The sequence below is a fragment of the Protopterus annectens genome, chromosome 12.part0, assembly GCF_019279795.1.
Source record: "Protopterus annectens isolate FY-2018-M chromosome 12.part0, PAN1.0, whole genome shotgun sequence".
Lineage (NCBI taxonomy): Eukaryota > Metazoa > Chordata > Ceratodontiformes > Protopteridae > Protopterus > Protopterus annectens.
The window spans coordinates 1359727559-1359739777 of NC_056746.1; the positions used below are offsets into that span (position 1 = coordinate 1359727559).

The 12219-nt window shown below is 42.9% G+C and overlaps 1 protein-coding gene across 1 annotated transcript in view; it reads left to right on the plus strand.

The window, feature by feature from the left end:
- Positions 1-9449, plus strand: part of RPS21 (ribosomal protein S21) — a 42699-nt gene extending 33250 nt beyond the window's left edge. Inside the window, exon 6 of the mRNA XM_044090410.1 lies at positions 9385-9449. Within this exon, the coding sequence (XP_043946345.1) occupies positions 9385-9394 (10 nt within the window). The 3' untranslated portion in view covers positions 9395-9449. The remainder of the gene's footprint in view (positions 1-9384) is intronic.
- Positions 9450-12219: the final 2770 nt, after the last annotated feature.

Below are 12219 nucleotides of genomic sequence, written 5' to 3' on the forward strand. Positions count from 1 at the left end.
GTATGGATTTATACCCAGTTTGGTGAGTTTCTGTAATTCCAGAATGGGGGATGGTGTTAAAAGCCTTGGTGAGGTCAAGATAGGTTGTGTGAACTGCCTTACCCTCGTCTACGGCTTTGGTGACTGTTTCAAAGAAGTCAGTCAGGTTCAGGATGCACGGGTCTACCTTTCACAAACCCGAACTGGGTGGGGTCCATAGTTTGGAGGTTGTCTGTGTTTATGATTTCCATGATGATGCGTTCTGTGGCCTTGCAGACCAGGCTCATCAGACTAATAGGGCGATAGTTCCCGGGGTCCATGGTGGCTCCCCCTTTCTGGAGTTTTATAACTTTTACTGTGTGCCATTCAGTGCGTACAAAGCCTAACGTGAGGCTATGATTGAACATGGTGCTTAGGTGGTGGTGGCAGTTCATTCTGAAGTTCATGTAGAATGCAGCTTGGGATGTTGTCCGGTCCCATGGAAGCTGTGTTCTTGGCTTTGAAAAGTGCAATTTTTACCTGCACAGTTGTGATTGCAGGGGCTCTGCATTCTTCCGGTATAGATATGGGCCCTTTAGGGGGTGAGAGGGGGGTAAAGTTAGCACTAAACCTATCAGCCAGGATGTTGGCGATATTAGTTTCTGTAATTTTCGGGCCATTTTGCTGTAACTCAGAGTAGACCTGGGTGTTGCCATTGACATTCTTGACATAGCTACAGAATGCTTTGTGGTTGGCCTTAGAATCCGAGGCAATCTTGTTTTTTTAGCTAGCTTTGGAGGATTTTATGATGAATCTCCATTTCTTTCTGAGGCTGACCAGGGAGCTCCTCCATTCATGGGATTTTACTCTCTTCTGCTACAGTTTCTTCCTACTGTTGTAGAGTTTGTTTATAGCAGGGGACCACCAGATTGGCTTCCTTTTTTTTTTGGATGATAGCGTCTTGGTTCTGTTAGGGATAGCACAATCCATGCACTCGTGTAAGTGCTTATAGAGTGCATTTGTGTAGGATTCTGCGGTCATAACTGCAGTGTTGTGAAGTTTTCCACTTCTGTCTTAAGAAGCATGAAGTTGGCTTTGTAGAAATTTTTTACAGTGGTTTCCTTAATGGGGGGTGGGGGTGGGATGTGGATATCTATGTTGATTAGCTTATGGTCGGATCTGACCAATGAGGAGTTGACTTCAGGTGTGGTCGGATCTGACCAACGAGGAGTTGACTTCAGGTGTGGAACACCGGTCACTCATGTTGGTAATGTATGTCTAGGATATTGTTGCCCCTGATGGGAGTTTGGATAAGTTGATCCAGGGCATTGGAGTTTATGAATTCTAGAAACCGTTGAGCGAAGGAGTTGGTACATGAGTAGTTTTTCCAGTTAATGGCGAGATAGTTGAAATCGCCAATTATTAGGGTGTTTGGTTGGACCCTAATATTTTCAAGTATATCAAGAAGAGAGGAGTGGGAGTCCTGGGGCATGGTGGGGGATCTGTAGCAAGCTACAGTTTGGATTGCAGTTTTACCCAGAGTTAGTTGCACCTGGATAATTTCGTATGCATTATGTTGGGCAACTAGCCTGGAGGTGTATGCATTATGTTGGGCAACTAGCCTGGAGGTGTGGATATCCTTCATGAATACAGACACACCTCCGCCTTTGGTGTTCCGGTCCAGGTTAGATGGCCGAAAGGTACGGTATGCATTATAGCCTGGTAATGCAGGGGTGCTCTCCGGAGCCTTGAACCAGATTTCAGTCACCGCACAGATATCTATGTTCTCCATTTTAAGGAGTGCCTCGAGTGAGTGCATTTTGAGGTTTAGACTTCTAGCGTTGAGTAGCGTTACCCTCAGTTTTTTGTTTGCCTGTACCTGCTACGGTGGTGGGTTTGTCATTTGGACCTTGCCTAAAAAGAAACTATAGGGGTGGCAAGAGCCTTAGCCAGTGTCCAGAATCCCAGGGGCAGGCATCTTTGGCAAAGCATCGTGGCCTGTCGACCATGCCGTCTCAGGCAGACAGATACTGGATCCCCTTAGAATGACACCAGAAGCTTAGCCAATATTGAAGTCAGTCATTTTGTCTTTGTACTGTGGTATCATTCTGGGCGAAGATAGGATGCTACTCATTGCTAGGGTCATACCTGCCTGGATTACAAGATCAGAGAGCTCTTCTATGTCTCTTTTCATGTAGTCCAGGGAGGAATATCTCGGGTTGTTCACACCAACATGGACAATGACAGAGTCCTATTTGTAGTTGTGGAGTGACCTGAGTGCATGCATTTCAGCTGACAGTAACTTTCTCCTTGTCTAGTATGGTGAGTGGAACATCAGTGTGCCTGACTATACAGTCACCTATGACTAGTGAGTTGGGTACGTTATTTTGCCTTATGGGGTGTGGTTGAGTCGCACACTGAGTCTGTGGGTTATGTGTCTTTTGGGTTGTGTTCAGGGGTGGTGGCTGCTTCCGTTTCTGCTTTGGAGATCTCTGTTGCTTGGGCAGATTATTAATGAGCGCCTCCATGAATGTTTTTGTGTATCTATGTTTGGGTTTGGTGATGTAGGTATAGTGGGACTATGTGATGAGTGTGGTGTGGTGCAAGTGTTTATCTTCTCCTCTTGACTGACAAGTTCAGTCTTGGGTTGAGAGCTTTTCTTCCAGTTTGGCTATATAAGTGCATCTCTCACAGGTTGTAGTGCTGGGTGGTAGGAGGAGAGGATTGTCCGTGTACATGAAGCAATTGCTACATTGCCCCAAGATGCCCAGATTCATGAGATGGACAGGAGAACACAGGGAGCTGTCCCTTGGACATGTCTGGGTAAGAGAACATTGGGAGCTGTCCCTTGGACATGTCTTGGTAAGACAACACCGGGCACTGTCCCTTGGACATGCCTGGGTAAGAGAACACCAGGAGCTGTCCCTTGGACATGCCTGGGTAAGAGAACACCAGGAGCTGTCCCTTGGACATGCCTGGGTAAGAGAACACCAGGAGCTGTCCCTTGGACATGCCTGGGTAAGAGAACACCAGGAGCTGTCCCTTGGACATGTCTGGGTAAGAGAACACCGGGAGCTGTCCCTTGGACATGTCTGGGTACGAGAACACCGGGAGCTGTCCCTTGGACATGTCTGGGTACGAGAACACCGGGAGCTGTCCCTTGGACATGTCTGGGTACGAGAACACCGGGAGCTGTCCCTTGGACATGTCTGGGTACGAGAACACCGGGAGCTGTCCCTTGGACATGTCTGGGTACGAGAACACCGGGAGCTGTCCCTTGGACATGCCTGGGTAATCACTATTTCCCAGGTAGACAGGAGAACACCGGGAGCTGTCCCTTGGACATGTCTGGGTAAGAGAACGCCGGGAGCTGTCCCTTGGACATGCCTGGGTAAGAGAACGCCGGGAGCTGTCCTTTGGACATGCCTGGGTAAGAGAACGCCGGGAGCTGTCCCTTTGGACATGCCTGGGTAAGAGAACGCCGGGAGCTGCCCCTTGGACATGCCTGGGTAAGACTACGCCGGGCGCTGCCCCTTGGACATGCCTGGGTAAGATGACGCCGGGCGCTGCCCCTTGGACATGCCTGGGTAAGAGAACGCCGGGCGCTGCCCCTTGGACATGTCTGGGTAAGAGAACGCCGGGCGTTGCCCCTTGGAAATGCCTGAGTAAGAGAACACCGGGCGCTGCCCCTTGGACATGCCTGGGTCATCACTATTTTCCTCTAGATAAGTGAGGGAGGTAAGTACTAGAGCTGTTTTCCATTATTTTGTTACTGTTGTTGACCTACTGGAAGTATGTCTTGAATATTAAATGTATATCAGAAATGGACCTTCACATAGCAGATACATTAATATGTAGTGTGTTTCTGTCAGCGAAACCTGAAAATTTATTAGAACTATAAATTTGCTTGATAGTACTGCAGTTACCGGTGATAGATGAAAAAGTAGAATTCCAGCGGTGTACCAGTGCTGGCTTAGAAATGCATTTGTTGAAGAGTTGAGTAGAGACTGTAGGGTAAGCAGAAATCAAGGAAAGAAATTTGGCCGTACTTTATGGGTGAAATAAGCTGTGTCCATGGCTTATTGTTCAGTCAGCTGAGAGATGGCTGCTTGAGAAGATACAAAAAACATTTCTTGGAACAGCAAATTTCAAGAGTGAGAAAGTATAATGTACCAGCAGAGATTAACTGGTAGTGCAGAGTTGTAAGTAGAGATGCTAACATATCCAGTACAAGGCCATCCATAGAGCCGAGCAGAAACTTGTGTGTTTCAACTTGAAAAACTGTCATATTTGTACATATTCCAGTTTTCCAGTGTTACATTAAATAACGCAAGTGTAATTACTAATTCATCCATATTCTCAAGAGAGTGGTATACATGATGGTGTCTTACCTGATAACAGTTCACAAACTAAACATCAGGAATTTGTGCATGAATGGGAGTTGAGGAACGTCAGCGTAAGTGTATTGGCCTGTGGTGAGTAGGAATTAGTGGGTAGAATTATGCTGACTGTGTGTAATCTCATGAGAAGAAATACTAAGTAAAGCTATGGCGATTGTCATTTTGCAGTTTTGAAATGTAGGAATACTGTGTGGCAGAGATAACCGTTGTTTCTGATTCATGAAAGTTGCTACAGAATAAATGGAATGCTAGAGAGAAATAAATTTGAGGTCAAAAACTGCAAAAGGGTACTAGTTATGCAGGTAAAATATAATGAAAGAGAATAGAAAGCATGGGAAGGTTTGCAGCCTGAAATGGTAGTGGATGGTAATGCAGCTGAAATAAGATGTCATGATATTGAGAATTACAAAAAGTTGTGTAGGTTTAATAGCAGGCATTTCTGTAAGACAGATAAGGACATTCATGGAGGCTCTACAACCCTCTGCATACCAAAATGATCACAGAGAAACTCGGACTGTGAGAAGTGCATTAGGAGCTGCAGAGTGCACCATCTCAAGTCGATGTGAGTTGCAGCTGTAGAGTAGCAAGAACTTTACGTACAGGAATATCCTGTATCTAGAATAAACATACCCATTGTAATATTCCATATTTGTAAATTATTGAGAGAAACTTAACAGGAGCACAGACAGTTCAGGAGTTACCCCCCCCCCTTCGATATGGTGCAAAAAGCCAGTGACACGTTTAGCATAGAGGTTAAGTTAAAACGTTCATTAGTGTAATGCATGTTGTAAAACGTTTGGAGGATTTGTTTCTTGTTAAACATTCTAACAAGCGTTCATATGTTAATACTTATTTCATCACTGTTTTGTAACGAAAATAGGGCTCTGCAATGCTCCTACGAAAATAGGACTCTGCAGTGCTCCTACGAAAGTAGGGCTCTGCAGTGCTCCTACGAAAGTAGGGCTCTGCAGTGCTCCTACGAAAGTAGGGCTCTGCAGTGCTCCTCAGTAGGGCTCTGCAGTGCTCCTCACAGTAGGGCTCTGCAGTGCTCCCTAAGTAGGGCTCTGCAGTGCTCCTCGAAAGTAGGGCTCTGCAGTGCTCCTCAAGTAGGGCTCTGCAGTGCTCCTCAGTAGGGCTCTGCAGTGCTCCTCTGAGTAGGGCTCTGCAGTGCTCCTACGAAAGTAGGGCTCTGCAGTGCTCCTACGAAAGTAGGGCTCTGCAGTGCTCCTACGAAAGTAGGGCTCTGCAGTGCTCCTACGAAAGTAGGGCTCTGCAGTGCTCCTACGAAAACAGGGCTCTGCAGTGCTCCTACGAAAACAGGGCTCTGCAGTGCTCCTACGAAAACAGGGCTCTGCAGTGCTCCTACGAAGGTAGGACTCTGCAGTGCTCCTACGAAAATACGACTCTGCAGTGCTCCTACGAAAATACGACTCTGCAGTGCTCCTACGAAAATACGACTCTGCAGTGCTCCTGCGAAAATAGGGCTCTGCAGTGCTCCTGCGAAAATAGGGCTCTGCAATGCTCCTGCGAAAATAGGGCTCTGCAATGCTCCTTTTTCCTCTTATATGTAACACTAAGTCTGTAGCCTACCCTTATTCCCCCCTCACTATTTTGTTTTTCACTTTCTGCCTTTTTTTTTTCTTTTCTTCCCATTCCTACTATCAGCCTAACTACCTGCACCTCAACAATTTTCCTGTGGTTTATAAGTATTCTCATCCTAAGGGGTGGTGTAATCCACACACACTCTGGCTAGGCTTATAAATGCCCTAGGGCAGATAGCCTAGTATGAACCTATGACGAAAACACCTTTTTATTTTTGTTCACATTGTCTGTAGTTCATTTCAGTATTATGAGAATCCCAAAATTATACTGTATTGCAGTATTTTAAAGTTGTATTGTACAGCATTCTGTGATTCATCTTTCATGGATCTGTATTTTTGTAACTGTTAAATGTAATCATTAATTGTAAATTGCATTCTTGTATTAGAACTTTTCTCCCCAGCCCTCTACTGAAAAGAGGTCTTTACGGCCCAGTCAGATGAACTTGCTAAATAAATGCCAGTAGCTTTCCAGAAAGATTGCCATAACCACATTGTCTCTTGTCACTGGACCTTGTATTACTTATTGGAAGATGCTGCTGTCGGAGGCCAACCTTTAGAGTTCTGACCGCTTCCACTTCTTGCTTCAGAAAAGTGTCTCTGTGGCACAGCCACTTATTGTTTGGTTCATACTTTCATGAATAATTGTTTGCATTATCCCCATAGAGTTCAGGCTTCTTTGGTACCCTGGTAGTTTCTGAGCGTTTTCTTTCTCCTGTTTTCAGGCTTCACCACCATGATTTTAATGTTTCTGATTCAGCCCACTTATGCGCATGTGGCAAAGGGGGTTTCTGCATAGATCAACTAATATGGTAATATGTTGTGTAACATCGAGGACCCCCCCCCTTGACGAGGCAATGACCACTTCCTGCTTTTCTGTTGTACTTGAACAGCCATCTATCCAGTGGCTGCAATAGGAATTTCTCGAAGTTGGGGAAATATGTATTGTGTACCGTTTGTAATCCGCATAGGTGTCAAAGGCTCCTCCCCCTGGTTTGTGGGGAGCATACTTTTTCACTGACTAATTAAATGCCAGCTGACAGGGCTGTCGCAGAGTACTGTTACACCAGTAAGTGTCACAGTAATGCAGTGCAAGAAGCGGATGCAGCAGTGCTAGAGTTTCAGAGAAGAAAAATTGGTAGTGGGTGAACCAGTCCTAGACCACCAAGGAAGTGTGCCCTCAGTAGAAAGAGCCATCTGTTTTCTACTGAGGGTTCTGTCCTGATTAGAAAAAAAGCTGCACTGTGCTGTGGATGCAGCAAGAACTAAAAAAATGTTTAGACTGAGTGATTCCATGCCTACTGCTAAAGCTGTTGGTTTTAGTTTTTGCAGCCTTCTTTCTTTGTGGGTGAAGTATTGCTGTGCAACTTTAAATTCAGTCTTATTCAACTCCAAAAATTCCACTTCATTAAAATGCTTTGGTCATTCCTGGGCAAGTGCTATTTGGTGTAATGCTCATCCGTGGTAAATTATTAATTTTTCTGAAAACATTTTAAACCCACTTTATTTTTTTAAATTATTTGTATTTTACAGACTAGATAACCTATTATAAAGTATGTTACAATTGTATGAATGATAACTGCCCTTGCAGGGGGCAAGTGCTATTTGGTGTAATACTTTTATCCTTGGTAAATATCAATTTTTCTGAAAACATTTTAAACCCACTTTAAGGGTTATTTGTATTTTACAGACTAGATGACCTGTTATGAAGCATGTTACAATTGTATGAATGATAACTGCCCTTGCAGGTGTGCTGCTTTTGTTTGGAATGCGACCTGGAGAAGTTGTTACTAACTTAATTTTGACTGGCACTTAGATTGCACCAAAGGGAATGTGGACTCCTAACTTGTTCACTCACCTCTTAAATACAAAGGAGAAGAAATGTTGCTGCAGTCCTTATCCAATATATTTTAGTCTAACATTGTGTAGTTTCTTATGGCATATAACTTTTGTGATATACTTTGTGTGAGACTTCTTGTTGTGTCAGACCTTCTGCAATATCCATGTGATCTGGTTTTATGCGTTGTATTCCACTGCCATTGAAATGCATCATCAGATTCCCTAAGATGTCTAAACACTAATAAAGAAAAAAATACATTTGGAACAGAATAAAGTAGTAAGTGTAATGATGAAGCAAATATAGCAAGATACAACAAAACCTCAAAAACTGATCAGGAAAAGCCCTTGATTCCATATATATTTTAATATAGCAAGTAGGTAAAAACAGGCCCTGAAATGCATTATAATACATTTCACATAATGTCCTGAAATATAAAATGCTGTTGAGTGCAGAATCTGTATAACTGTTGGTGTCTGAGATTTGTATTTCATGGTGTCCGTTTCCCGTGTTGTTAATGCATATTAAATAAGAATACTTCAGCTGCTGTGGATTACAGTGTGTTAATTTTTTTTTTGTGGTACCTTGGTGGGTGTCTGATATGAAGCAGTGTTTCAGAGATGTGCATATGCTACTTGTCTTGTCACTCTAACTGGTTATGGGGTTTGTCTTTAGTTGTGGGTGATGTGACTGCCTTCATTTTGTCACATTTGGATAGTGTCCAAGCACTGACATACAGCTCGATAAGTTTATTGGACTCTGCGTGTCCAAAAGGTCATTTCGTATAGAGTAGTTGTCCCAAGGAAGCACTTCGTCTGATATTCTGCATTTTCATGGGTACTTGAAAACTGTGCACCTACCCCATGTGGACTTGGGAGGCCTATATCTTTATTTTGTAGGCCAATATCTTTATTTTGTAGGCCAGAGAGCCCCATTTTTGTGCTAGTGCATGAAAGGCCATTTCAAAAACGGGGGGTGTCTTGTTTGTGTGATTTGGTGCACCATTTCTGAACTGCAGAATGTATAGCTTTAGCAAAAAAAAAAAGCACAGTAAGCTGCATAACGTATGTAGCAGAGAGGCATAATAGGTTACATTGTGAAGAGGTCATATTTTATCGTGTTTTCTTTTCCTGTAGCTTTGTTTTGGTATCTGAGGAGCAGTGGAGCATTGTGATATATTATCCCATGGACCTGCCAGTGCAGTACACCAAGACATGTGCTTCTGATATGGAGTAGACAAAGAGAAAGTGTGTGCATAGAACATAGACTGTTTGTGTGATGGTTGGGGGTAGACTACCCCCTACGTGTTCGTCCTTTTTTTTTTTCCTTTATGTATATTTTGAGATTGCAAAGTGATTAAGCAGAAGTTGGATTCCAGCTATTTTTGCAAACCACACCATTACTAAAAGTGTGATTGACGTAGCTGTCCTGGCAAGGGTAGCAGGTAACTTGTTTAGCTCATGATGTCATACTGTGAATACTGTTGTTCTCCGATGCTGTTAACAGCGTCTATTGCAGCCTGAAATTACAGTAACATTGTGATTCTCAACCACAAAGCAGGTTTATTAACAAGCTGTTCTTTCTTTTGTAGGACGTTCTGATGAAGATCTTCGGGATGAGAACTTGGTTAATTTAAATAAACAGTTAAAAAGAAAACTAGATTACTGTGTCTTATTCCGGCAGCCTTGTTTTATTTATTGTTGAACTTTATGTATTCATTTTTGTGCCTTCACTGAGTGTAGCGTAGTACTTGGGAGTGCAGTGATTAAATGATTTGGAAATATGCTGGGTACAGTGAAGAAGGCTTTTATGTAGTACAGCTTGAGTGCTGTCCAAAATAATTGGTATTTAGTACCACGATTTTGCACTGCTAAGTAGATTGTGTGCGCAAAAGCAGTATGTTGCTTTTCGTCTTTGCTTAGCTGTGTCTGCACGTGTATTAAAACGTTTTGCAGTCAGGTGGCATAGCCAAGCTAGCTACAGTCACTGAAAAGTTTCATGTCACACTTATTGCATTTCTACCAAGGAATGTTTGTGCCATTTTCCTGTAATTTTATTTCATAGTATGTTACTTAAAGGAACTTCATCCTTTCTTCTACAAGTAAATAAATGTTTTTGTATGACCGAATGAGACTTGATGTTGCATTTCGTTAAAACGATTTAAGCAGTCAGGTCCGTCTGTTTTTGGCAGCCAGCCCCTTCTACTACTGCCCTTTCCCCTAATGGTTTCTATCCCATGTTTTCCGCAATTTTTGCTGTATTTTTCTTTCTTCTCTGGCTTACTACTACTCTCTTTACCTACCCGTCTGAACCATCTTTTCTAAAGAGACCAGTCACTCTGTCTAATGCATGTTGACTGCAATTTTTCTTTCATATTTATCCTATTGCAGATAAATATGCCATTCTTTGTAGGATTTGGGGAACTGTGGAATTCCAACTGCTCTACTGATGCCTACTACAAAAGAATGATGTGCTTTCTTCAACATGATTTAATTATTTGTTAAGCAGTCCCCACATTCGAGTTTTAACTCCTATCAGTTATTTGGTTGTGGTGGAAATGGTGTCGCCATCGCTAGCTGAAATTTTATACTAGATGTTGTGATAAGTTTGCTTGGTTGGCCAAGCAGTATAAAATGTAATCATAATCATGCTGCCGATCTTCAACAGAGAAGGGTTTTCTTGGCTTGTTAGTATTGTAAGATAAAATGTTTCGGAAATAGTATGCTTTCAATTCTAGCAAACCGGTCCGAATGGACAGATCAACAAATCTGTTTTAAGCCGATGATGTGTCATTACAGTCAGACTCTGAACAGAAGCTTCAGTAAATTTTGTTTATTGATTTAAATGTGTTTACCAGGGTAGAACACTGACCAAACAATGTCCACTTACAGGCGTAACCCAGACAGTACAGTATTGAGATGAAGAGGAGAAGACAGTTCTCATGGCAGCAAATGAGGGAATTTAGGAATGGAGCAGAAGCATAGTAGCCAAACGTACAGGAATGTAATGTAAATGCACATTGAATCATTGCAAGCAGGTCCACCTGGGGAATTACAGTTCTGCATCTTACAAGTTTCCTCTTTAACTAATATATTCCTTACCCTATTTTCACTATGATGTCCCCTTAATTCATTGCTGCCTATAAATGCATCTTTCTTGAGAAAAGGCCTACCTGCTGAAAGTGCTTTGGAAGGATCCTGTGGCTTTTGGTTGAAGAAATCAGTAGGGTTATAGCGGGAAATGTGACAGATCAGGGCTGGAGGTGACGACCAAAAGGAAAAAATGAGGGCCCACTGTAGCTGACGTGCTTTTTAACCTCTCGCTGTTTTGTTGCTGTTCTCATTCTGTCTTGTTCAGTGAGGTTATTCAGTAGGGGAATGTCGCAAGATAAGTTAATGTGCTTGTTGCTTATGTTCTTGCTGCTCCAGTGTTTCAGATATATAAAGCAGAGTGCATGATTTGTGGTGCTTCCTAATATTGGATTCTCCAGCAGTGAATGGAAGAATGACATTTGTATCAGTCTAAGGGATGCTATGGGCTCTAGGGGACATCACTCATGGAAAGAGAAAACATCCCTCACAGAAGCTCTTTATATGCCACTCAAGACCATATTGCACATGTATAGTAGGAACTAAAAATAGTAAAGCCTTGTGCAAGCAGCAGACATTGTTCCCAGTTTTTTTCTTCTGCTGTGGCACTTATGATGGGGGTCTGGCACTCTAGGTCTTGAGGGGCTAACTTAGGTGAAGCCACCTCATTCTGTGCTGTCAAGGAGAGTAGGGGCTAATTGGAGTCTTGTTGGAGCAGTCACTTTTCCTCTGTTGTTTATACATTTATTCATTCATAGGTTCGTCCTAGGCTAACTGCCCTTGTGAGCCATTTTAAGCCTAGCCAGTTATCCCTTGTGAGACTTAAACCCCTGTACCTTGTGTTTGTAAGGCAAACACCTTAACCATTAGGCCACCCTGCCTATAAAATATACATCATCAGTCTGTAAAGCTCTTTCCAGTGGTGAGAATCAAACCTTGTGCTTGAAAGGCATACACTTTAACCACTGTACCACTTCTGATTACACATTTAAACAAGCTGCCAAATAATCTCAAAATGGATTATGTCCCGGCACTCATTGGGTACACTACAGAGGAACTAATCCTGAATGAGATACCATCCTCTTTCACCTCGCACAAACTCCTTTTCACAGAGCATGCACACTGCTGCCAGAATGAAGGAATGCTGTTGCACCTATGACACATTTTTGAGATGCTGGTGGAAACTGGAGCATGTGGCACAAACCCACAGAGGCATAAGGATGTGCAGACTAACAGAGAAGGTACCTTGACTGAGAGCCACGACAGTAGGTCAGTAATAATACTTAACTGACCACATTCCTGCTGTTTTTTATTTCTGTATAATTCTTTAAAATGTC